This window comes from Telmatherina bonti (assembly GCF_933228915.1).
Source record: "Telmatherina bonti genome assembly, chromosome: 5".
Taxonomy (NCBI): Eukaryota; Metazoa; Chordata; class Actinopteri; order Atheriniformes; family Telmatherinidae; genus Telmatherina; species Telmatherina bonti.
Genome location: NC_136623.1, coordinates 39,696,168 through 39,723,438, shown reverse-complemented (window position 1 = coordinate 39,723,438; position 27,271 = coordinate 39,696,168). Strand labels below are relative to the sequence as shown.

At 52.2% G+C, this 27,271-nt stretch overlaps 1 protein-coding gene across 2 annotated transcripts in view; it reads right to left on the bottom strand.

Annotated features, from left to right (window-relative positions):
- Positions 1-675: 675 nt before the first annotated feature.
- Positions 676-27,271, bottom strand: part of znrf2b (zinc and ring finger 2b) — a 38,558-nt gene continuing 11,962 nt past the window's right edge. Inside the window, exons 2-6 of one of the 2 annotated variants that reach the window (XR_013771304.1) lie at positions 12,843-12,938; positions 5,902-6,007; positions 5,362-5,435; positions 4,774-5,288; positions 676-1,465 (exon numbers count right to left, since the gene is read on the bottom strand). Coding sequence is in view for 1 of the 2 variants with exons in the window: in XM_079240199.1 (XP_079096325.1) it covers positions 5,378-5,435; positions 5,902-6,007; positions 12,843-12,938 (260 nt within the window). In the remaining variant the exon portion in view is untranslated. Of the gene's footprint in view, positions 1,466-4,541; positions 5,289-5,361; positions 5,436-5,901; positions 6,008-12,842; positions 12,939-27,271 lie in introns of those variants that run through there. The other variant, XM_079240199.1, reaches the window with a different exon arrangement.

The following is a 27,271-nucleotide window of genomic DNA, read 5'->3' as shown; positions in this document are numbered from 1 at the left end:
TTGTGTTCAGGGACTGAAGGCTGGTAGAAACATGACCATGTTACAGGTCACATGAAGGGAGAAAACTAACCTGAACTTTTACTTTAGTTTAATTCAGGTTTTATTCCTTCCACGTCTGATGAGAACCCCATTCGATTCACGTGCCTGCAGTCCCGATCTGTCACCGATACGAACCATGGAATCCAGCGACACGGTCCAGGACTGCAGAGCAGCTAGAATCCTGCATCAGACCAGAACGGGACAAAAGTCCAGCAGCTGGTCTCCTCGCTTCCCACATGTTTACAGACAGATGTTAAAAGAAGATGCTAACGATGCTAAACATCACCCTGGAACTTCTTTTCTCAGATTCACAATCAGTTCATCGTTTCTACCAGATAGAAAATGTTCCCGTTTGACATGATGTTTATCTTCTACTGGGAAGAAAACATGAGCTGGTGAGATCCTGGAGCCGCAAAAAGCAGGTAAAAACTGGCTGGTTCTGAGCCGCAGACAATGCTTTCTTCATCTTTATTTAAATCACCAAGCGTTCATCATTTCATGTACAAACAATCATCTCCTGCAGCGGATCAGCAGAACAGCATTTATTCTGTCAACAATAACTTCACAGAAGTCAGGAGGCTCCTGGAGTCTGGATCGGAAACGAGCAGAGTCCAACATCATGACTGTTCAGGAGGAAAAGATATCAGAGATAATCAATGACAGAGGTACAGCATGAGGCCTGTAGGGCGTCCCTGTGCTGGCAACAGGAAGTGAGCCTGCTGATCTACAGCACCGCCTGGTGGAGGAACCGCTGATCTCCGCGTGGCCTTCAGGTCCTCGTGTTCAGCATGGAGAAGTGACGCTCAGAAAGGCTCAGTCTGCTTCTACAAACGCTTTAAAGTGCTTTAAAGGGACGCTGGACCCACCAGGTCCATCATAAAACTGGCCAAGGCGGAGTCTCAGGTGTTGTTCAGGACAGGAGGCGACATGTTCCCGTTAGGACCAAAGTTCTGAACCAGGTCATGTTGGACCTTCATGGTCTTTCAGGCTGGAACTGAGACGTTCCAGGAGAAGGATGAAATGAACGCTCTTCTTCTTCATCTCTTCAGACATCCATTAAAATGTTCCTCAAATGAAGTCTGGAAATAAAAACAGGACCTCTGGTCCAGCTGCCACCGGACCGAGGGGAGGGATCTGACGCCTAGGGGCCTTCTGGAGACCAGACCAGAAGTGGACCTTCCTCATGAAGATGTGGGTCATAAAGAACTACTTCTGGAGTCAGATCTGGGGCCCAGGCTATGCCCATGTGGTCCTGCTTAGACACAGCCTGGAGAGCCTCCATGGGGTCACCATCTGTGGGCGGGGCCAAGGGGTTGGCTGTGACATAAACTGAAGCTGGGGACCCAGGGAGCCTAATCCCAATCCTGGTGTGTCTGACCCTGATGTGTCAGATCTGGGTTTCGGGGATCTGGGGTAAACAGGGACTCTGGAAGGACAAAGCCAGTCCAGGTCCTCTAGATTGCTGGGACCAGTTCTGGGATCTGAGGTGCTTTCACACACTGTTAAACATAAAGACAGTGTGAACGCTCCGAAAGCCAGCGACAGCAACCACAGTGAAACTACAGAACCAGAACCAGGACCAGATCCAGAACCAGATCCAGGATTAGAATCAGATCCACAACCAGGACCAGATCCAGCATCAGACTCAGATCCAGAATCAGGATTAGACTCAGGTCTGGAATCAGGATTAGACTCAGGTCTGGAATCAGGATTAGACTCAGGTCTGGAAACAGGATTAGACTCAGGTCTGGAATCAGGATTAGACTCAGGTCTGGAAACAGGATTAGACTCAGGTCTGGAATCAGGATTAGACTCAGGTCTGGAATCAGGATTAGACTCAGGTCTGGAATCAGGATTAGACTCAGGTCTGGAAACAGGATTAGACTCAGGTCTGGAATCAGGATTAGACTCAGGTCTGGAAACAGGATTAGACTCAGGTCTGGAAACAGGATTAGACTCAGGTCTGGAAACAGGATTAGACTCAGGTCTGGAATCAGGATTAGACTCAGGTCTGGAATCAGGATTAGACTCAGGTCTGGAATCAGGATTAGACTCAGGTCTGGAATCAGGATTAGACTCAGGTCTGGAATCAGGATTAGACTCAGGTCTGGAATCAGGATTAGACTCAGGTCTGGAAACAGGATTAGACTCAGGTCTGGAAACAGGATTAGACTCAGGTCTGGAATCAGGATTAGACTCAGGTCTGGAATCAGGATTAGACTCAGGTCTGGAATCAGGATTAGACTCAGGTCTGGAATCAGGATTAGACTCAGGTCTGGAATCAGGATTAGACTCAGGTCTGGAATCAGGATTAGACTCAGGTCTGGAATCAGGATTAGACTCAGGTCTGGAATCAGGATTAGACTCAGGTCTGGAATCAGGATTAGACTCAGGTCTGGAATCAGGATTAGACTCAGGTCTGGAATCAGGATTAGACTCAGGTCTGGAATCAGGATTAGACTCAGGTCTGGAATCAGGATTAGACTCAGGTCTGGAAACAGGATTAGACTCAGGTCTGGAATCAGGATTAGACTCAGGTCTGGAATCAGGATTAGACTCAGGTCTGGAATCAGGATTAGACTCAGGTCTGGAATCAGGATTAGACTCAGGTCTGGAAACAGGATTAGACTCAGGTCTGGAAACAGGATTAGACTCAGGTCTGGAATCAGGATTAGACTCAGGTCTGGAATCAGGATTAGACTCAGGTCTGGAATCAGGATTAGACTCAGGTCTGGAATCAGGATTAGACTCAGGTCTGGAATCAGGATTAGACTCAGGTCTGGAATCAGGATTAGACTCAGGTCTGGAATCAGGATTAGACTCAGGTCTGGAATCAGGATTAGACTCAGGTCTGGAATCAGGATTAGACTCAGGTCTGGAATCAGGATTAGACTCAGGTCTGGAATCAGGATTAGACTCAGGTCTGGAATCAGGATTAGACTGGACAAGCTGGACACTCAGTCCGGCACCCAGGCGACAAAAAGAGGCTGGAGAGGACAGAAGTTCTGCAGATTTGGGATTCAGTTAAACCTGGATCCTTCAAAAGTCTGAGGACCTTGTGTTCTCCATGAAAACAGTCTGTTCAGCTTCAGGTAAACCCAGCGTAAGGTCCAGGGTCCCTCCAGGACCTGACCCAGTCTGAGTCCTCTGGCTTCCATCCCAGTGAACTGGTTCTGAAGAACAGTTCAGCAGTTCAGACGCCACAAAAACACAAACATTCAGCAGAAACCAGGTTTACAGACACAAAACCGTCCAGAGAAAAGAAATAAACATGTCCATGCAGAGAATTTGACCCCTTTAGACCAGTTAGACCTGAACCAGGTCTGTCCAACCCCATTAGTCCAGGACCAGCAGGTCCTGGATCAGAACTTATTCAGCTGACCATGAAGAACTCATTAAATTATTTATCCAATAAAACATCTTAAAAATCAGATATTTGGGTTTAAATTTAAAAAAAAAAAAAAGTTTATTTTTAATATCTCAGGGTTTATTTTAAGTTGTTTTATTAAACCACAAATAGTTTAAATTCGTTAAAAAATTAAAAGCATTAAATAAAATAAATGAGATTGGTGAGTAAACAAGAGCTTCTGGGATGAAAGAAGCTTCTTAGGATAACTGGGTTTATTCCCGTGTTGAATGGAGACACGTATGTGTGGGCTGAGCAGCTGACTTTAGTTCGTAGGATGACAAACTTTCATCCAAACGGCTGCAGGTTCAGACTCAACTCTGCTCATCACACAAACATTTTCCTTTGGAAGTAAAGAAACAGGTTTATGACCAAGAAGTTCCATTAAAGTAAAGAAACGCTTGTTTACTGATGTTTTCTGCTGAGTTCAGTTGGAATAAAGAGAAGCTAAAGAAGATCAAAGCTGCGGAGGGAGAAAAGTGTCACAATGAAAGACATAAACGGTTGAAAGTAATTACTATAATATCTTATCAGTTCAATACAACGTCACGTCTCCATGGAAACGTCACGTCCGCCTGGAAACGTCACGTCTCCATGGAAACGTCACGTCTGCCTGGAAACGTCACGTCTCCATGGAAACGTCACGTCTGCCTGGAAACGTCACGTCTCCATGGAAACGTCACGTCTGCCTGGAAACGTCACGTCTGCCTGGAAACGTCACGTCTCCATGGAAACGTCACGTCTGCCTGGAAACGTCACGTCTCCATGGAAACGTCACGTCTCCATGGAAACGTCACGTCTGCCTGGAAACGTCACGTCTCCATGGAAACGTCACGTCTGCCTGGAAACGTCACGTCTCCATGGAAACGTCACGTCTGCCTGGAAACGTCACGTCTCCATGGAAACGTCACGTCTGCCTGGAAACGTCACGTCTCCATGGAAACGTCACGTCTCCATGGAAACGACACGTCTCCATGGAAACGTCACGTCTCCATGGAAACGTCACGTCTGCCTGGAAACGTCACGTCTGCCTGGAAACGTCACGTCTCCATGGAAACGTCACGTCTGCCTGGAAACGTCACGTCTCCATGGAAACGTCACGTCTCCATGGAAACGTCACGTCTGCCTGGAAACGTCACGTCTCCATGGAAACGTCACGTCTCCATGGAAACGTCACGTCTCCATGGAAACGTCACGTCTGACTGTGGTTCAAACTTAATTTCAAATTTAGCTCATAGTTAATGAATGAATGTGAAAAATGGGTTTAATAAATAAAATCGAATATTAAATTAATCATAGAGTTGCTATCATGTATTTTTTTGTGGCACCTTTCTGCTTTTCTTATGAAATGTCCCTCAGTGCGGCGGGTTGATGCTGGTCGGTGTCTCTGGTCCATTAAGAAACTCTGATGCTTGATATTGATGATATTGATGACTGGATGGTATTCACAGCTGATCGGCCCTGACGCACAGCGTCTCTGCTTCTTCCTCCTGATTGGCTGGCTGGCGAGATGGTGAGATGCTCCTGCAGCTCCGCCTGCTTCCATCGCTACGACAAGGCACTGAGAGAAAAGTCAAGGTGGAGGAGGCGAGGAGTGAGAGAACGTCCCCCCCCCTCCCCTCTCAGGACCTCCTCCTCCACTGTCTCGGGGCTGCGGAGGGTGGAGACGAGGCTGGAACTGAAACAGCAAACAGTTTTATCCCTGAAGATTGCTCGTATGAGATTTGGCACACAGTGGTACTACATTGCTGGGGGGGGGGGGGGGGGGGGGGGGGGTCACAGTGTCCAGCAGCGTCGACAGGTCCAGTGTTCACCTTGCAGATCCTTGGAAAAGGTGTGCTACCTGGCAACAGAACACAGGAAGAGAGTCTGAGGAGAGCGTCAGGTGACCTCAGGAGGGAGAGCAGGAACGTTACCTGTGCAACCGCAGCTTTAATCAGACGGATGTTCTGGACACGATCTGTTCACCTCGAACCACTCATCGATGCACCTGGAAGAGCAGGAGGACGGTCAGCAAGCTGAAAATACCTGAAAGCTACGGTGGCCCGGAGGTTTAAACCACCTTCTACAAATTAAAAAGCAAAACAAACAAACAAAACTAAAAAAAACAATGAAAAGAAAACCAGAAGATGGGAAACATGACGTCCAATCAGTGGGAAAAAAAAACACAAACACGGATTTAAAAACACAAAGTCTGAATAAAAACATGAAAAATGAAAAAACCGCAATTTAAGAAAATAGTTAGATGACAAAACAAACGTTCTCCACTGGTTCCTTTTTCCACTTGTGTCACGTTTTTCATTTGTTTCTTTTTAATCGTAGAAGTTTCTAATTTGTTGTGTTTATTTTAATATCCAGAAGACAAATGGACAGTTTGTGAATCTCTGCTGTTTTAACGTCAGGATTGTAGATTTTAGCTCCTAAAAGCCGATGGATGGAAGACAGAAGCTGCAGACCCTTTATGGTAGATGCAGAGGCAGGGCAGGCGGGCGATGGTGTCCCCCTGCTGCAGGTCCTCCAGGCAGATGGCACATTCTCCTGCTTCCTTAGTCAGGACGTCCTCTGGAAGACCACACACACACACACACACACACACACACACACACACACAAGACAGGAATGAGGTGAACCAACCAGGTCTGAAACTGGTTTACTCCCATAAAACCAACATCTGGATCCATCTGCAGATGAGAGGCGGTGCATGGAACCTCAGAAAGAGATTAACGGTCCAGAATAAATCTGATTACTACAAGTAATGGCTCGATCAGGCGACAACATCTGGAGGGCTGAAACGTTTTTATCTCCAAAGGTTTTCCAGGCACAAATAAAACAAAACTAAACAAAACAAACTAAAATAAAAACTAAATAAATTAAAATAAAATACGTAGAAAGAAGAAACTAAAACGAAATAAAATGTTTATGTCTATAATTCGTGCCGGCAGCTTCACCTGCCAGACCAATGAAAACATTTTCTTTTCATTTATATTTTTGTTTTTTTTCCATCTGGGATTAATAAGTAATTTTTTATTTAATTACCTCCACAATTATCCATCTTATTATGTTTAATGTTTCTGTAAATTAGGATGAGTTATTTCTGAGAGGTCCCTGAAGGCGACGGCCTCTTCCCGTTGACATGCTTGTCTTCACACTGTGGTGGGACGGCAGAAGAAACCTCCGTCAGTGTGAAGGTGGAGCTATGTGCAGGTCAGTCAACATGAAACATCACCTGCAGTCATTCGGGCTGGACTTACGTAACCGCAGATTAACCCACATCCGCCTGCAAAAGCTGGTTATTATGGGATGGAGCACATGCTGAGGGGAAAAACATGTCTGCTCAGCGTGCACATGGAAAAACACCAGCTGTATTTACACATTTAGACTGTCATGCTTCTCACTTCAGTATTGCAGACGTCATGTGTACATGCTAACATCATGCTAACATCATGCTTATGGCTACTAGAACCCAGTCAGGTCCTCCTCCCATAAAACGTCAACATGAAGGATGACATGAATCTGGGAGATTACCAGGAAGAGCGCTGTTAGCCTAGCACAGCACAGCCTAGCATAGCACAGCAAAGCCTAGTATCGCATGATAGCTGGTAGGACAGACAGACAGGTGGATGTGGAGTAAAGGCAGGCTAGAGACTCCGTGACGTCACCCGCAGGTTTCTGAAGAGCTGAATTGAAGCTCGGTGGGCGGTTCCTACCATCACCATGTTGGCAGGGGCATGCGTGTCGTCTCGCCCAGAAAATACAAATATGGGCAAAGAGGTGGAGCTGAGAGGGGGGCTGTGAGCGTCATGGTGGATGATTGACATCGAGCGAACTCTGAGCTGCCTGTAGCTAAGAGCTAACCGAGCTAACGCAGAGATAACAGCAGCTAACCAGCTAACGGAGGAAAGCGGGCTAAAGCTAAGTCACGTTGTTAACCAGCTAAAAACTGCGGTTGTTCTACGTTCTTCTGACTTGAAGTGGGAGATCTGGTACCTGTCAATCAAAAGGACACGCCCATAAATATGCCGAACTTCGAGATTAAATTACTTTTAAACGGGCGAGTTAGAAAAAAATTCACTCCCCCCACAGTTGTTATGAAGGTGGGCGATCACGTTTTAATCCATTTTAGGTTTAAAACGTGATCTATTAAACCTAAAATGGATTTTTGAACCAGGCTGTAAACATGTTTATTCCTGCTGTAAACGTGTTTATTCCTGCTGTAAACATGTTTATTTCTACTGTAAACATGTTTATTCCTGCTGTGAAGTTGGTCTTTTTAACATGGGAGTCTATGGGGATTTGCTTTGTTTTGGAGCCCCTAGTGGATGAAGGGGGAACTGTAGTTTTATGCACTTTCACATAGGCTTCACTGTTAACCTCCGGAGGTTGCCGCTTTGGCTGCACACACGCTAAGACCTGGTCCCCTTCCAGCCGGTCTGGTTCCTGCAGTCAGGATCAGGTCTGGACTCTGGACCGCCTTCTGCTGCAGGTGCCCCGGTGAAGCTTTCTGGTCTTCAGACCAGGTTCAGCAGCTGAAGCACATCCTGGTCTTTTGCAGGATCAGAAAACTGTTGTCACCTGAATCCATCTTTGTTCACCCGGACGCTGAACACGCACCCGGACGCTGAACACGCACCCGGACGCTGAACACGCACCCGGACGCTGAACACGCACCCAGAAGCTGAACACGCACCCGGACGCTGAACACGCACCCGGACGCTGAACACGCACCCGGACGCTGAACACGCACCCGGACGCTGAACACGCACCCGGACGCTGAACACGCACCCGGAAGCTGAACACGCACCCGGACGCTGAACACGCACCCGGACGCTGAACACGCACCCGGACGCTGAACACGCACCCGGACGCTGAACACGCACCCAGAAGCTGAACACGCACCCAGAAGCTGAACACGCACCCGGACGCTGAACACGCACCCAGAAGCTGAACACGCACCCAGAAGCTGAACACGCACCCAGAAGCTGAACACGCACCTAGAAGCTGAACACGCACCGGACGCTGAACACGCACCCGGAAGCTGAACACGCACCCGGACGCTGAACACGCACCCAGAAGCTGAACACGCACCCAGAAGCTGAACACGCACCCAGAAGCTGAACACGCACCCAGAAGCTGAACACGCACCTAGAAGCTGAACACGCACCCGGACGCTGAACACGCACCCGGAAGCTGAACACGCACCCGGACGCTGAACACGCACCCGGACGCTGAACACGCACCCGGACGCTGAACACGCACCCAGAAGCTGAACACGCACCCAGAAGCTGAACACGCACCCGGACGCTGAACACGCACCCAGAAGCTGAACACGCACCCAGAAGCTGAACACGCACCCGGACGCTGAACACGCACCCGGAAGCTGAACACGCACCCGGACGCTGAACACGCACCCGGAAGCTGAACACGCACCCGGACGCTGAACACGCACCCAGAAGCTGAACACGCACCCGGACGCTGAACACGCACCCAGAAGCTGAACACGCACCCGGACGCTGAACACGCACCCAGAAGCTGAACACGCACCCGGACGCTGAACACGCACCCAGAAGCTGAACACGCACCCGGACGCTGAACACGCACCCAGAAGCTGAACACGCACCCAGAAGCTGAACACGCACCCGGACGCTGAACACGCACCCAGAAGCTGAACACGCACCCAGAAGCTGAACACGCACCCGGACGCTGAACACGCACCCGGACGCTGAACACGCACCCAGAAGCTGAACACGCACCCGGACGCTGAACACGCACCTGGTGTGATGGCTGTGTCTACAGCCACACATGGGTAATATCAAAATGCATCACATACATATTTATTTATTTGTTTAACCAGGATTTAATTTGCAGGCCAATATTTTTATTCATCCATTTCATATAGCATCACAGCTATTCTGAAAAAGCGCGTATTTTAGTTTGTTGTGATGGTTTGGTTTTCATTTGTTTTTTCCTTGAGTTCCAGTGGCTCCAGTCCCTTGGCTGTGAACCAGCAGGCGGCCACGGGATGGAGCCAGCTAAATGGACCGAACCAGTGGCAGAAATGGGAGGGGGAATTTAGGGTTTTCTTCTGTTCATTTAGTTAGGTTTTTGTGTGTCATTCACTGTGTTCATGGTGATGAGAAGCCATATCCAACTGCAGATATGTACATCAAGGTACAAGGACAAACTTTCCTCCTAAATATTGGAGTAGCTGAGAACTTGCCATTTCCAGCTGTGCTGGGTAGAGATTTACCAGTGTTGCTTGACTTGCTTGATACTAGTCAAACATGCAATGTTGTAACCAGAACTCAAGCTAAAAGAGAGGACTCTTCTAACCCACTCAGTGCTCTGCCTTTTTATGACACAGACTGTACTGCTGATTCAGGATGTGCCAGAAGATGAGGAAGTGGAAGAACAGTATTTGCCAGCACCCACTCCTCAGGACCTGGATCTCAGCCACCTTCTTGGAAAAAAGCAGGCTCAGGTGAGGAAACTGTGTAACTCACAGGTGTTCCAGGAGAATCCAGGTAGAACTAACATTGTGGAGCATGATATTGTGCTGAAAGCTGGAGCTTCTGTGAAAAGAATGAGTTACAGGATCCCTGAACGCCTGCTGGTTGCACTGAAAGAGGAAGTTAGCCTGATGAAATCATTGAACCATCTAGGAGTGAGTGGTGCAATCCCGTGGTCCTGGTTCCAAAGAAGGATGGCAGTATCCGGTTTTGCATTGATTTCAGGCATTTGAACTCAATATCACAATTTGACTCTTATCCAACTCCTCGCCTTGAGGCCAACTGGCCTTCCCCAGGCAAGTTGGATAACTTGCCTGGGGAAGGCCAGATACTTAACTACCATAGAGCTTTGTAAAGGTTACTGGCAGGTTCCACTCACAGAGCGTTCAGAAGCACTGACTGCTTTCTGGACTCCATGGGACCTGTTCCAGTTTAGTTATGCCTTTTGGACTGCATGGTGCCCCAGCTACATTTCGGAGACTGATGGATCAGGTACTGGTGGACATGTCTGACTTTGCTGCAGCGTACCTTGATGACATGGTCATTTTCCACCTGGGAAGAACAGCTCAGACATCTGGAGAAAGTGCTGGTACGTCTTCAGTCTGCTAGGCTGACTGTTAATCCTGCAAAATGTGTCTTGGCTAAAGCAGAGACTGAGTACCTTGGCTTCGTGATTGGAAACAGAGTAGTGAAACCACAAGTGAATAAAGTTGCTGCCATAAAGTCCTGTCCCCTGCCAGAGACCAGAAAACAGTTAAGGTCGTTCTTGGGGATGGCGGGATTCTACCACCACTTTATCCCTCGTTTCTCTGCCAGGGCCGCTCCTCTGACTGATCTGACTGGTTCCCGCAGCCCAAATAAGATCTGCTGGACTGAGGAGGCCAGAGCAGCATTTCAGGACCTGCAGCAATCGCTGAGTAAGAGCCCAGTCTTGCACAGCCCTGATTTTGACAAACTGTTTGTTCTCCAGACTGATGCTTCAGAAAGAGGGTTGGGAGCAGTCCTGTTGCAGGGACCCCCTGAGGAGCGCCATCCAGTGGCTTTCATCAGTCGCAAGTTGTTTCCAAGGGAGGTCCGGTATTCCACAATTGAGAAGGAGGCATTGGCCATTAAATGGGCCATGGACTCCTTTAAATATTACCTGCTAGGACGAGAGTTCACACTGGAAACGGACCACAAAGCTCTCCAGTGGATCAAGAGGATGAAGGATACCAATGGGAGAATCACTGGATACCTGGCAATCCAGCCGTTCCGGTTTACGATTGACCACATCCCCGGCAAGGTCAACTACATAGCTAACTGTCTTTGTCGCTGTCCCAGCGAGGAAATTTGAAGAGGGGGAGTGTGTGATGGCTGTGTCTACAGCCACACATGGGTAATATCAAAATGCATCACATACATATTTATTTATTTGTTCAACCAGGATTTAATTTGCAAACCAAATTAAATCCTGGCCATCCATTTCAGGAGGAGCCACTGTGGTTGTCATGGTGACTTCTTTTATTTTTTTTCTGCAGGTTGTAAATCAGAGCTGAAGCTGTGAAAACGCCGTGAAACACACACACACACACACACACACACACACACACACACACACACACACACACACACACACACACACACACACACGGACAGACGTCCTTGGAAACCTAAAAACAGAGCTGCGGTCATGTGACCACTGTGTTGAAAGTACTAACAGAGAAAACCTGATTATTCTGACGAGGATCATCATCACAGATCGTATTTCTGTTGGGGACTTGGTACTGTATGACTGTAGATGTGTGTGTGTGTGTGTGTAGAAAACCGGTTCATATCGTTACTTCTGGAACATACCAGCTGAACAAGCAGCTGCACCAGATCCTGGTCTGGGTTCATCAGACGTTTTACACGGTTCTTAGTCGTCATCTCCCGCGACCAGTCGCCTACACGCGCGATAGCTTCGGATGACCCACAATGCTTTGCTTTGCAGTCCACTTCCTGTATTTGCTGCAGTTGACCTGGGCAGACTGGACCGGGTGGTAACCGTACAGCAACACGCAGTAAACAGCTCCTGCCCCAGAAAAAGCCCTGTCTCCTGAGCTTTAAGGCTTCGGCACCATGAGCTGGCCTTCTGACCTCAGAGCGGCGGAGTGTAGATATGGACATATGGAGACCAGTCAAATCAGCGCCTTAAAAACAAACAAATCTAAAAATCAACAGTAGAACAAACAGGAAGCTCCGACAGTCTCCACTACAAAGAGGAAATCCAAACAACGCGATGAGAAGAAACCTTGCAGAGTAAACGTCTTATTCACCCCGGACCCCGCATGGACAAGCCCACACTGTATCACCGCCGTCGTATCAGCCGCTGGGACCGCCCAGTTTGGGACCGCCCACGCCGCCTGAAGCACGGTGAGACGAGCGGCCAGGACGCAACGCTCGGAGCTCCGCGTCCCCTCCAACAATGGGCTCCAACCAGGCGGCCAGGCGCACGCCACGACGCCTCTGCTGCCTTGTCAGCAAGGCGTTCACACGGATCAGGTACTGTGGCACGTCAGCCAGGTAAGAGCAGCTGGACTGGTTCATTCCATTGTATTGATAATTTGCCACTATATCCATCGTTTCTTTGGTCTAATCAATCTCTGGCGATCACACACTCCTGGCAACAGGCGTTAAAATAAACATAAAACACACCAAGCTGAACAGAGCCAAGCAACGAACCGGCGCCATCTTGGCGTCATCCGCCAAATGAGGTAAAAGAAGTTTACACATGGAGGGAGAGAGAAGCCGACGAGTTACACAAGCAGAGACGTGAAGAGTTTGTTAACATGATGTGTGAAGGCTCATTGTTGAAACTCCCGTCTGGTGACGGCGTGCCGACCTGTACCAGCTGGGTGGTACGTCTGCCTTACCGTTGTACGTGACTCTGGGTTTGGTTAAACACAGCACCAGGTGAAGATCCATGTCATCAGAGGACACATACTTGGAGCACACCGGACACTTGAAGCCTGATGAGGAAGGAAGAGACCAAAGATCAAGACGAGGAAATCTCAGATGTTTCATTTCATGTTCTTACAGAAAATTAGGTCAGAATTACCATCCGCCATGTTGGCACAATTCACCTGCTGGTTCATTTGAAACCAGTCAGAACATCTGCTCCCAGTCTGAACATTTGAAACCAGCAGGGACCCAATCCTGAGGCCACCAAGCCGGATCCCCTCAACACCTCGGCTGCGCCTAGAAATTCTGTCCATATAAGTTATGAACAGAATCGGTGATAAAGGGCAGCCTTGGCGGAGTCCAACCCTCACCGGAAACAAATCCGACTTACTACCGGCAATGTGGACCAGGCTCTGACACCTGTCGTACAGGGACAAGACCAGTGCAAGGGGGTTCGGTACTCCGTACTCTAAGGAACTCCGGGCGGATCTCGTCCACCCCTCGGGCCTTGCCGCCAAGGAGCTTTTTAACCACCTCAGTGCCAACCAGGCCACACCCCAGTGACCCCCCCCAATCACACACACACACACCTCACTCCACGCACCCATTCCTCCCTACACACACACACACTGCAACAATTTGTCAACAACGTTGACAAAGAAAAATTATCAATGTGAAATTTTGTCGACGCGTTATGGACGCCGCAACGGCCGCGTTATGGACGCCGCAACGGCCGCGTTATGGACGCCGCAACGGCCGCGTTATGGACGCCGCAACGGCCGCGTTATGGACGCCGCAACGGCCGCGTTATGGACGCCGCAACGGCCGCGTTATGGACGCCGCAACGGCCGCGTTATGAACGCCGCAACGGCCGCGTTATGAACGCCGTAACGGCCGCGTTATGGACGCCGCAACGGCCGCGTTATGAACGCCGCAACGGCCGCGTTATGGACGCCGCAACGGCCGCGTTATGAACGCCGTAACGGCTTTCTTAATAAAACGCTGCTCCAGGCAACTTAACGCCGTTTACCAACCACGACTTTTCAGACAGTAGAAGAACTCTAACCACAGAGCAAACGACGCAAAGCACCACAGGAAGTTCTGGGGGCAGTGTTGTCCTGCAGCGTCTTTGTTTAAACGACAAAGAAGAAACTGATGGCAGTGCTACCTGTTTCCACAGTTTGGGGCTATTTCACACTAAACAAAATGTCAAACAGGTGAAACGTGTCGTCTGCCACGCAGAGTCGGCATACCACGGCAGCACGACAGTCATGTTGAGCATCTGGAAGGAAAGCACCCGGGAGTCATGGTTTCCAGCGTTCTAGATGGCAAAGTTAGCATTAGCTAAAGTTAGCATTAGCTAAAGTCAGCATTAGCTAAAGTTAGCATTAGCTAAAGTCAGCATTAGTTAAAGTTAGCATTAGCTAAAGTCAGCATTAGCTAAAGTTAGCATTAGCTAAAGTCAGCATTAGCTAAAGTCAGCATTAGCTAAAGTTAGCATTAGCGAGTAGCGATGTGCTGTTGTTACCGCTGCCAAAGAGCTTCTGTTTTTACCGCCGTTTATCTGTTTGTGTTCAAGATAACTCAGAAAGTTATGGAGAGATTTTCATGAAATGTTCAGGAGTTGTTGGAAATGTGAAAAGGAGGAAGTGAGTTAGTTCTGGTGGTGATCCGATTCACCGTTTGGACTCAGGAATGTTTTAAAGGATTCTGGTCCTTGTTTACCTACAAAACAGGCTTTTTCAAGATGTAAATAATAATTTCAATGCAATTCTACCAAAATTAAGATGTTAAAATATTTTATTTTTTTTGTTCTGTCCAGCTTGGATACGACACTATAGCTAAGTTTGGATGTTTCAGAATAAATTAGTAGAAAGATGTTTCAGTGTGTTCAGACCAAACGGCCACGTTTGTGTCCGACGCCCAAAACGCTCCCGCCGTGTTTGCCGCTTATCTGGAGCGAGCGGCAAACGCGGCGGGAAAGTGAGGGGGAAAGGCGGAGCTTTCCTTCCGGTCAGTCTGAATGATGGCGGTGCAGTAGAGAGATGACATGGTTTTATTTAATAAATAAAGCTAGTGAACGTCGTCGTAGGGCGGTGATAGTCACTCAGCAGAGAGCCGCTAGCCACTCCCCGCTAGCCGCTAGCCACTCCCCCCCCCCCCAATCCACGCTACGTATCCTGCTACGGTGCCAAATCAGTAACATTCAGCTTTTTAGCAAGAAATGGTTATCCTAAATATTGCACGGAGTAATGGCATTGTTATGCAACAGTATATGGTGAAAATACAACAATGCCTCCAGAATGTGGGCGTTTCTTTTTCATTCTATATACGGAGCTACCGACGGAGCAGCTCTTTGGTGATGGGCTAGGGATGTGTGCGGATGGGTAGATGTGTGTGTGTGTATGGAGGGGTGTGTTGGTGGGTGGAGTGTGTGTGTATATTCATATGTATGTAGGTGGGTATGTATGTGCATATACGTGTATGCATTGATCTCTTTCTCTTGTTTTCTTTTCTGTTCTCTTTCTGCCCCTCTTCTATCCTTTCCGGTCCAGCAGAATAAACTCTGTAATATTATCAATTATCCAAAACAAACTGAAAAATAAAATAAGAATCCAGAAATACAAGGGGATCATTACATCTACAAAAGCTCCCGTTGGCAAAATAAATTTGCTCAGCAGAACACCCAGAACATCAGTCTGCTGCTTCAATGCTGGACAAGACAAAAAAACCAACCAACCAGGGAACATGTTCTGTAGCGTCTTTAAAAAACGGTGGAGATAAATTATTTAGGTTATATTTAGTTCCAACTCATAACGTAACGTCTCTGATGAAAGCAGAACATGTCGGCCGCCTGGGAAACCATAACAGCTGGAATTATCACACTTTGCTAATTCCTCAAACGTTGATGCGTTCAATCCGATCACATGTTCATCCGAATAAAAACGCTTGATGTCAGCTGATTGGATGATGACCCAGCGTCATGTGACCAGGAGCTTTACATGTCCCAGCTCGGATCAAAGCCCTGCAGGGAGGAGGAGCTTGTCAGCTGACCAATCAGGAGTCCTCTGAAGGCAGAGAAGCGATGGAAAAGTTCATGCTTTTTTCCTGCTGATGAAGATCAGCGTGGTCCAGAGTCCAGACCTGGTCCTGACAGCAGGAACCAGACTGGCTGGAGGAGGACCAGGTCTCAGCGTGGTCCAGAGTCCAGACCTGGTCCTGACAGCAGGAACCAGACTGGCTGGAGGAGGACCAGGTCTCAGCGTGGTCCAGAGTCCTGACCTGGTCCTGACAGCAGGAACCAGACCGGCTGGAGGAGGACCAGGTCTCAGGGTGGTCCAGAGTCCAGACCTGGTCCTGACAGCAGGAACCAGACCGGCTGGAGGAGGACCGGGTCTCAGCGTGGTCCAGAGTCCAGACCTGGTCCTGACAGCAGGAACCAGACTGGCTGGAGGAGGACCAGGTCTCAGCGTGGTCCAGAGTCCAGACCTGGTCCTGACAGCAGGAACCAGACCGGCTGGAGGAGGACCAGGTCTCAGGGTGGTCCAGAGTCCAGACCTGGTCCTGACAGCAGGAACCAGACCGGCTGGAGGAGGACCGGGTCTCAGCGTGGTCCAGAGTCCTGACCTGGTCCTGACAGCAGGAACCAGACCGACTGGAGGAGGACCAGGTCTCAGCGTGGTCCAGAGTCCAGACCTGGTCCTGACAGCAGGAACCAGACCGGCTGGAGGAGGACCAGGTCTCAGGGTGGTCCAGAGTCCAGACCTGGTCCGGAAAGCAGGAACCAGACCGGCTGGAGGAGGACCAGGTCTCAGGGTGGTCCAGAGTCCAGACCTGGTCCGGACTGCAGGAACCAGACCGGCTGGAGGAGGACCGGGTCTCAGCGTGGTCCAGAGTCCAGACCTGGTCCTGACAGCAGGAACCAGACCGACTGGAGGAGGACCGGGTCTCAGCGTGGTCCAGAGTCCAGACCTGGTCCTGACAGCAGGAACCAGACCGACTGGAGGAGGACCAGGTCTCAGGGTGGTCCAGAGTCCAGACCTGGTCCTGACAGCAGGAACCAGACCGGCTGGAGGAGGACCGGGTCTCAGCGTGGTCCAGAGTCCAGACCTGGTCCTGACAGCAGGAACCAGACCGACTGGAGGAGGACCAGGTCTCAGCGTGGTCCAGAGTCCAGACCTGGTCCGGACAGCAGGAACCAGACCGACTGGAGGAGGACCAGGTCTCAGCGTGGTCCAGAGTCCAGACCTGGTCCTGACAGCAGGAACCAGACCGACTGGAGGAGGACCGGGTCTCAGCGTGGTCCAGAGTCCAGACCTGGTCCTGACAGCAGGAACCAGACCGACTGGAGGAGGACCAGGTCTCAGGGTGGTCCAGAGTCCAGACCTGGTCCGGAAAGCAGGAACCAGACCGGCTGGAGGAGGACCGGGTCTCAGCGTGGTCCAGAGTCCTGACCTGGTCCTGACAGCAGGAACCAGACCGGCTGGAGGAGGACCGGGTCTCAGCGTGGTCCAGAGTCCAGACCTGGTCCGGAAAGCAGGAACCAGACCGACTGGAGGAGGACCGGGTCTCAGGGTGGTCCAGAGTCCAGACCTGGTCCTGACAGCAGGAACCAGACCGACTGGAGGAGGACCAGGTCTCAGGGTGGTCCAGAGTCCAGACCTGGTCCTGACAGCAGGAACCAGACCGACTGGAGGAGGACCGGGTCTCAGCGTGGTCCAGAGTCCTGACCTGGTCCTGACAGCAGGAACCAGACAGGCTGGAGGAGGACCAGGTCTCAGGGTGGTCCAGAGTCCTGACCTGGTCCTGACAGCAGGAACCAGACCGGCTGGAGGAGGACCAGGTCTCAGCGTGGTCCAGAGTCCAGACCTGGTCCTGACAGCAGGAACCAGACCGACTGGAGGAGGACCAGGTCTCAGGGTGGTCCAGAGTCCAGACCTGGTCCTGACAGCAGGAACCAGACCGACTGGAGGAGGACCGGGTCTCAGGGTGGTCCAGAGTCCAGACCTGGTCCTGACAGCAGGAACCAGACCGACTGGAGGAGGACCAGGTCTCAGTGTGGTCCAGAGTCCTGACCTGGTCCTGACTGCAGGAACCAGACCGACTGGAGGAGGACCGGGTCTCAGGGTGGTCCAGAGTCCTGACCTGGTCCTGACTGCAGGAACCAGACCGACTGGAGGAGGACCGGGTCTCAGCGTGGTCCAGAGTCCTGACCTGATCCTGACTGCAGGAACCAGACCGACTGGAGGAGGACCAGGTCTCAGGGTGGTCCAGAGTCCAGACCTGGTCCTGACAGCAGGAACCAGACCGACTGGAGGAGGACCAGGTCTCAGGGTGGTCCAGAGTCCAGACCTGGTCCTGACAGCAGGAACCAGACCGACTGGAGGAGGACCAGGTCTCAGCGTGGTCCAGAGTCCAGACCTGGTCCTGACAGCAGGAACCAGACCGACTGGAGGAGGACCGGGTCTCAGGGTGGTCCAGAGTCCTGACCTGGTCCTGACAGCAGGAACCAGACCGACTGGAGGAGGACCGGGTCTCAGGGTGGTCCAGAGTCCAGACCTGGTCCTGACAGCAGGAACCAGACCGACTGGAGGAGGACCGGGTCTCAGCGTGGTCCAGAGTCCAGACCTGGTCCTGACAGCAGGAACCAGACCGGCTGGAGGAGGACCGGGTCTCAGCGTGGTCCAGAGTCCAGACCTGGTCCTGACAGCAGGAACCAGACCGACTGGAGGAGGACCAGGTCTCAGGGTGGTCCAGAGTCCAGACCTGATCCTGACAGCAGGAACCAGACCGACTGGAGGAGGACCGGGTCTCAGCGTGGTCCAGAGTCCAGACCTGGTCCTGACAGCAGGAACCAGACCGACTGGAGGAGGACCAGGTCTCAGGGTGGTCCAGAGTCCAGACCTGGTCCTGACTGCAGGAACCAGACAGGCTGGAGGAGGACCAGGTCTCAGCGTGGTCCAGAGTCCAGACCTGGTCCTGACAGCAGGAACCAGACCGGCTGGAGGAGGACCGGGTCTCAGGGTGGTCCAGAGTCCAGACCTGGTCCGGACTGCAGGAACCAGACCGACTGGAGGAGGACCGGGTCTCAGCGTGGTCCAGAGTCCAGACCTGGTCCTGACAGCAGGAACCAGACCGGCTGGAGGAGGACCGGGTCTCAGCGTGGTCCAGAGTCCAGACCTGGTCCTGACAGCAGGAACCAGACCGACTGGAGGAGGACCGGGTCTCAGGGTGGTCCAGAGTCCAGACCTGGTCCTGACAGCAGGAACCAGACCGACTGGAGGAGGACCGGGTCTCAGGGTGGTCCAGAGTCCAGACCTGGTCCTGACAGCAGGAACCAGACCGGCTGGAGGAGGACCAGGTCTCAGCGTGGTCCAGAGTCCAGACCTGGTCCTGACAGCAGGAACCAGACCGGCTGGAGGAGGACCAGGTCTCAGCGTGGTCCAGAGTCCAGACCTGGTCCGGACAGCAGGAACCAGACCGACTGGAGGAGGACCAGGTCTCAGGGTGGTCCAGAGTCCAGACCTGGTCCTGACAGCAGGAACCAGACCGACTGGAGGAGGACCGGGTCTCAGGGTGGTCCAGAGTCCAGACCTGGTCCTGACAGCAGGAACCAGACCGACTGGAGGAGGACCGGGTCTCAGGGTGGTCCAGAGTCCAGACCTGGTCCTGACAGCAGGAACCAGACCGACTGGAGGAGGACCGGGTCTCAGCGTGGTCCAGAGTCCTGACCTGGTCCTGACAGCAGGAACCAGACCGACTGGAGGAGGACCAGGTCTCAGCGTGGTCCAGAGTCCAGACCTGGTCCTGACAGCAGGAACCAGACCGACTGGAGGAGGACCAGGTCTCAGCGTGGTCCAGAGTCCAGACCTGGTCCTGACAGCAGGAACCAGACCGACTGGAGGAGGACCAGGTCTCAGGGTGGTCCAGAGTCCAGACCTGGTCCTGACAGCAGGAACCAGACCGACTGGAGGAGGACCGGGTCTCAGCGTGGTCCAGAGTCCAGACCTGGTCCTGACAGCAGGAACCAGACCGGCTGGAGGAGGACCAGGTCTCAGTGTGGTCCAGAGTCCTGACCTGATCCTGACAGCAGGAACCAGACCGACTGGAGGAGGACCGGGTCTCAGCGTGGTCCAGAGTCCAGACCTGGTCCTGACAGCAGGAACCAGACAGGCTGGAGGAGGACCAGGTCTCAGTGTGGTCCAGAGTCCAGACCTGGTCCTGACAGCAGGAACCAGACCGACTGGAGGAGGACCGGGTCTCAGCGTGGTCCAGAGTCCAGACCTGGTCCTGACAGCAGGAACCAGACAGGCTGGAGGAGGACCAGGTCTCAGTGTGGTCCAGAGTCCTGACCTGATCCTGACAGCAGGAACCAGACCGACTGGAGGAGGACCGGGTCTCAGCGTGGTCCAGAGTCCAGACCTGGTCCTGACAGCAGGAACCAGACAGGCTGGAGGAGGACCAGGTCTCAGTGTGGTCCAGAGTCCAGACCTGGTCCTGACAGCAGGAACCAGACCGACTGGAGGAGGACCGGGTCTCAGCGTGGTCCAGAGTCCAGACCTGGTCCTGACAGCAGGAACCAGACCGACTGGAGGAGGACCGGGTCTCAGGGTGGTCCAGAGTCCAGACCTGGTCCTGACAGCAGGAACCAGACCGACTGGAGGAGGACCAGGTCTCAGTGTGGTCCAGAGTCCAGACCTGGTCCTGACAGCAGGAACCAGACCGACTGGAGGAGGACCGGGTCTCAGCGTGGTCCAGAGTCCTGACCTGGTCCTGACAGCAGGAACCAGACCGGCTGGAGGAGGACCAGGTCTCAGCGTGGTCCAGAGTCCAGACCTGGTCCTGACAGCAGGAACCAGACCGACTGGAGGAGGACCGGGTCTCAGGGTGGTCCAGAGTCCAGACCTGGTCCTGACAGCAGGAACCAGACCGACTGGAGGAGGACCGGGTCTCAGGGTGGTCCAGAGTCCAGACCTGGTCCTGACAGCAGGAACCAGACCGACTGGAGGAGGACCAGGTCTCAGGGTGGTCCAGAGTCCAGACCTGGTCCTGACAGCAGGAACCAGACCGGCTGGAGGAGGACCGGGTCTCAGGGTGGTCCAGAGTCCTGACCTGATCCTGACAGCAGGAACCAGACCGACTGGAGGAGGACCAGGTCTCAGGGTGGTCCAGAGTCCAGACCTGGTCCTGACAGCAGGAACCAGACCGGCTGGAGGAGGACCAGGTCTCAGTGTGGTCCAGAGTCCTGACCTGATCCTGACAGCAGGAACCAGACCGACTGGAGGAGGACCAGGTCTCAGTGTGGTCCAGAGTCCTGACCTGATCCTGACAGCAGGAACCAGACCGACTGGAGGAGGACCGGGTCTCAGGGTGGTCCAGAGTGCTGACCTGGTCCTGACAGCAGGAACCAGACCGGCTGGAGGAGGACCAGGTCTCAGCGTGGTCCAGAGTCCAGACCTGGTCCTGACAGCAGGAACCAGACCGACTGGAGGAGGACCAGGTCTCAGCGTGGTCCAGAGTCCAGACCTGGTCCGGACTGCAGGAACCAGACCGGCTGGAGGAGGACCAGGTCTCAGGGTGGTCCAGAGTCCAGACCTGGTCCGGACAGCAGGAACCAGACCGACTGGAGGAGGACCAGGTCTCAGGGTGGTCCAGAGTCCAGACCTGGTCCTGACAGCAGGAACCAGACCGACTGGAGGAGGACCGGGTCTCAGGGTGGTCCAGAGTCCAGACCTGGTCCTGACAGCAGGAACCAGACCGACTGGAGGAGGACCGGGTCTCAGGGTGGTCCAGAGTCCAGACCTGGTCCTGACAGCAGGAACCAGACCGACTGGAGGAGGACCGGGTCTCAGCGTGGTCCAGAGTCCTGACCTGGTCCTGACAGCAGGAACCAGACCGACTGGAGGAGGACCAGGTCTCAGCGTGGTCCAGAGTCCAGACCTGGTCCTGACAGCAGGAACCAGACCGACTGGAGGAGGACCAGGTCTCAGGGTGGTCCAGAGTCCAGACCTGGTCCTGACAGCAGGAACCAGACCGACTGGAGGAGGACCAGGTCTCAGTGTGGTCCAGAGTCCTGACCTGATCCTGACAGCAGGAACCAGACCGACTGGAGGAGGACCGGGTCTCAGCGTGGTCCAGAGTCCAGACCTGGTCCTGACAGCAGGAACCAGACAGGCTGGAGGAGGACCAGGTCTCAGTGTGGTCCAGAGTCCTGACCTGATCCTGACAGCAGGAACCAGACAGGCTGGAGGAGGACCGGGTCTCAGCGTGGTCCAGAGTCCAGACCTGGTCCTGACTGCAGGAACCAGACAGGCTGGAGGAGGACCAGGTCTCAGTGTGGTCCAGAGTCCAGACCTGGTCCTGACAGCAGGAACCAGACCGACTGGAGGAGGACCGGGTCTCAGCGTGGTCCAGAGTCCAGACCTGGTCCTGACAGCAGGAACCAGACCGACTGGAGGAGGACCGGGTCTCAGGGTGGTCCAGAGTCCAGACCTGGTCCTGACAGCAGGAACCAGACCGACTGGAGGAGGACCAGGTCTCAGTGTGGTCCAGAGTCCAGACCTGGTCCTGACAGCAGGAACCAGACCGACTGGAGGAGGACCGGGTCTCAGCGTGGTCCAGAGTCCAGACCTGGTCCTGACAGCAGGAACCAGACCGGCTGGAGGAGGACCGGGTCTCAGCGTGGTCCAGAGTCCAGACCTGGTCCTGACAGCAGGAACCAGACCGACTGGAGGAGGACCGGGTCTCAGGGTGGTCCAGAGTCCAGACCTGGTCCTGACAGCAGGAACCAGACCGACTGGAGGAGGACCGGGTCTCAGGGTGGTCCAGAGTCCAGACCTGGTCCTGACAGCAGGAACCAGACCGACTGGAGGAGGACCAGGTCTCAGGGTGGTCCAGAGTCCAGACCTGGTCCTGACAGCAGGAACCAGACCGGCTGGAGGAGGACCGGGTCTCAGGGTGGTCCAGAGTCCTGACCTGGTCCTGACAGCAGGAACCAGACCGGCTGGAGGAGGACCAGGTCTCAGCGTGGTCCAGAGTCCAGACCTGGTCCTGACAGCAGGAACCAGACCGGCTGGAGGAGGACCAGGTCTCAGCGTGGTCCAGAGTCCAGACCTGGTCCTGACAGCAGGAACCAGACCGGCTGGAGGAGGACCAGGTCTCAGCGTGGTCCAGAGTCCAGACCTGGTCCGGACTGCAGGAACCAGACCGGCTGGAGGAGGACCAGGTCTCAGGGTGGTCCAGAGTCCAGACCTGGTCCGGACTGCAGGAACCAGACCGGCTGGAGGAGGACCAGGTCTCGGACCTGGTCTGAGGGGTTGGGTAATGAGATGAGCCGGCTGTTTTACCTGCAGCAGGTGTTTAAACGGATCAGCTGATGTCATGAAGCTGCTTTTCTGACTTCCTGTCTGGATTTTAAAGCTATGAGCTACCGAGGCTCCTCCACGGTCGTCAGACCTCCTGGTGGACCTCTGGTGGACCAGTCCAGACCTCTGGTCCAGACGGTCGGATGCAGCGTCTTCTGCTCGTTGCCGAGCAACGTAATGAGATCAGCTTACACTAAGCCTGCTGCGGGACGGCCGTGACCTGCGGAGGTTTCCAGGAGGCGGTTTTCCGGTCCCAGCAGGAGTCTGGAGACATCCACACACCTCTGGACCTTCTTATAGTTTTATTCATTTGTTTCAGTATTTATTTACTACAGTTTGTTTATTTTATTCATTTCCCCCAGAATAATTGTATTTTTTCTTTTTTTTTTGCAATTGATTTCATTTACTACATTTTTCCCATTAATATGCCAAATCATTCCTTTTCTTCACTGCTTGATCCAGTAAATCCGGGAGACTTACGTGATATCTAATCTTCCATTCTTGCGGTTTTTGTCATTATTTTGCCGTCCATACAGGTTAAATAAAGACACTACGGTCAGACTGCACGGCTCGCTGCTCATATCGGATATTTTTGTGAAATCCGAATGTTTTGAAAGTCCGTTCACATTTCCGATCAAATGTGACTTGTATGTGATCTCCTGTATGAACCTCATGCGCACCAGAAGCGTGCAGTGAGCGTGCGTGTGACGTCTTTGTGTTTGCAGAAGTAAATATGGACGGCAGCAGAGCATTTGCTGTTTTAAACGTTTTGTCCAACCGCAGCCACAACATTGTGGACGGGTTCGTTTCAAGGAGACGTTTAACAGAAGAGGAAAGTAAAAGTTTTGGTCTTTGTGGAGCTGTGGCAGCAACAGCTGTAGAGAGAAACATTTGGGTACGGAGTCGCAGGCAGGATCGGTGGGAGAGGGATGTGAGCACATTCACTGATAAAGAGTTCATAAACAACAAACGCAGAATAATGACGTTTGTCGCGTGTCGGATTAATGCGACCTGACCGTTCAGACTGAAGTCGCATGGGGAAAGATTCTATACATATCGGACCACATATCCAAGCGGCCTGGGTCGCATTAGAACACATCAGATCTGTGTCATTCAGACTGTTAAGAAAAGATCGGTTACAGGTCGCACAGGGGCTCAAACACCGGATTTAAGTTGCTTCAGTCTGTAGTGTGAACGTAGCCTAACTTGTAGATAGATTAACCCCACGATGCCTACAAACGGCTGAGCGGAGTTCCAGTTAGAGATGCTGCAGAACTCATGTCTGGGAGTGTTGGTCCAGTTCTGGGAGTCTGAGTTTTCAGACAATAACTGGTTGTTTTCAGTGTGAAAATGTGTTCTGAGATCTGATTGGCTGATCCCAGTAAGTTCTGCATCCGTATAAACTGAAGATGTGAAATAATTCCAGACATTTCTACAGCAGCTGCCTCCAGGCTGGCTTTAATGCTCTGGAAGCATGCACATGTGTAGTGGGAAACAACCCTTTAAATTCACCCTTAGGCTTCCTGTACTTGACTTTCTTGGCTCAAGAGGAGAGAGGAAGGGTTGGTTAACGATGGTTTTCAGAGTGAAGGTCATCTGCTTTAAACGGGAGTAAATTATTTAGCTGCCATCTGCTGACTCACCCGTCTGTTTTAGGAAAAACAGAGAAGAAGAATAGAAGCTCACACAGACTAAAGACGCCAGCAGACGTTGTGCGTCCAGAACTTAAACTCTGTGGAGGAAAAGCAGAACCTGTTCAGACTGAACCAGATTTATTTCCATCCAACAGCTGACAGGACGCAACGACGACCAAAAGGAAAGCAATGGTGAGCTGCGTGACCGGTCGTAAACAAGGTCCAAAAGGCCAGACGGTCCTCCATCAATCAATCCAACTAAACAACATTCATCCCAACTTCAAGTGTGTCACTGAAGAAACGGACAAATGAAACACAGAGATCATCAGAGATGAGTAAAGAGTGTAAAACTGAAAGAAGAAGTATCAGAGAGAAAAATTACAGATCAATAAATAATACACATTAAGACTGAGTCAAAAGATTCAAACAGGACGATTAAATACGTCGAAATAAAATATAAGAGGAGAAAATATATAACAATGACACAAAAACTTCAACAAACCCGGAAGTCCAAATGAAGTTAATTACTCTTTTATCAAAGGAAAAATTAAGGCAAATTCATGGACGCAAATAAAAGCAGGTTAGATAAACACTCAGGACCATTCAGAGGCTTAAAAACCAGTAAAACCAGTAAAAACACAGAGACTTGAAACTGGCTTATATGGGTCCTCGGTCTGGTTCGGGTGAGACCAGGTCCCTCTCTCTAACGCCATAAAAACTGGGTGGATAGATAAATGGATGGATGGATGGGTGGATGGAGGGCTGGATGAATGGGTGGATTTAGGGATGGATGGATGGATGGGTGGGTGTAGGGATGGATGGATGGATGAATGGGTGGATGTAGGGATGGATGGATGGATGAATGGGTGGATGTAGGGATGGATGGATGGATGTAGGGATGGATGGATGGATGAATAGATGGATGGATGGATGGATGGATGAATGGGTGGATGTAGGGATGGATGGGTGGATGTAGGGATGGATGGATGGATGGATGGATGGGTGGATGGATGGATGGATGAATGGGTGGATGTAGGGATGGATGGATGGATGGATGGATGGATGGATGGATGGATGGGTGGATGGATGGATGGATGAATGGGTGGATGGAGGGCTGGATGGATGGATGGAGGGCTGGATGGATGGATGAATAGGTCGATGGATGAATGGGTGGATGGATGGATGGATGAATGGGTGGATGGATGGATGGATGGATGGGTGGATGGATGAATGGGTGGATGGATGGATGGATGGATGGGTGGATGGATGAATGGGTGGATGGATGGATGGAAGAATGGGTGGATGGATGGGTGGATGGATGAATGGGTGGATGGATGGATGGATGGATGGGTGGATGGATGAATGGGTGGATGGATGGATGGAAGAATGGGTGGATGGATGGGTGGATGGATGAATGGGTGGATGGATGGATGGATGGGTGGATGGATGAATGGGTGGATGTAGGGATGGATGGATGGAGGGCTGGATGGATGGATGAATAGGTCGATGGATGGATGGATGGGTGGGCCAGACTCTGTAAGACTCCAATGTAAATCCTGCTTTATGCAGCGTGCTGCGTTTGGACACTCAGGAATCATTCCTAATACTTAGTGATGCCCGCCACTAGGAGACGGGTGAAACGGCCACTAGGAGACGGGTGAAACGCCACTAGGAGACGGGTGAAACGCCACTAGGAGACGGGTGAAACGCCACTAGGAGACGGGTGAAACGCCACTAGGAGACGGGTGAAACGCCACTAGGAGACGGGTGAAACGCCACTAGGAGACGGGTGAAACGGCCACTAGGAGACGGGTGAAACGCCACTAGGAGACGGGTGAAACGCCACTAGGAGACGGGTGAAACAGCCACTAGGAGACGGGTGAAACGCCACTAGGAGACGGGTGAAACGCCACTAGGAGACGGGTGAAACGCCACTAGGAGACGGGTGAAACGGCCACTAGGAGACGGGTGAAACGCCACTAGGAGACGGGTGAAACGGCCACTAGGAGACGGGTGAAACGCCACTAGGAGACGGGTGAAACGGCCACTAGGAGACGGGTGAAACGCCACTAGGAGACGGGTGAAACGCCACTAGGAGACGGGTGAAACGCCACTAGGAGACGGGTGAAACGCCACTAGGAGACGGGTGAAACGCCACTAGGAGACGGGTGAAACGCCACTAGGAGACGGGTGAAACGCCACTAGGAGACGGGTGAAACGGCCACTAGGAGACGGGTGAAACGCCACTAGGAGACGGGTGAAACGCCACTAGGAGACGGGTGAAACGGCACTAGGAGACGGGTGAAACGCCACTAGGAGACGGGTGAAACGCCACTAGGAGACGGGTGAAACGCCACTAGGAGACGGGTGAAACGCCACTAGGAGACGGGTGAAACGCCACTA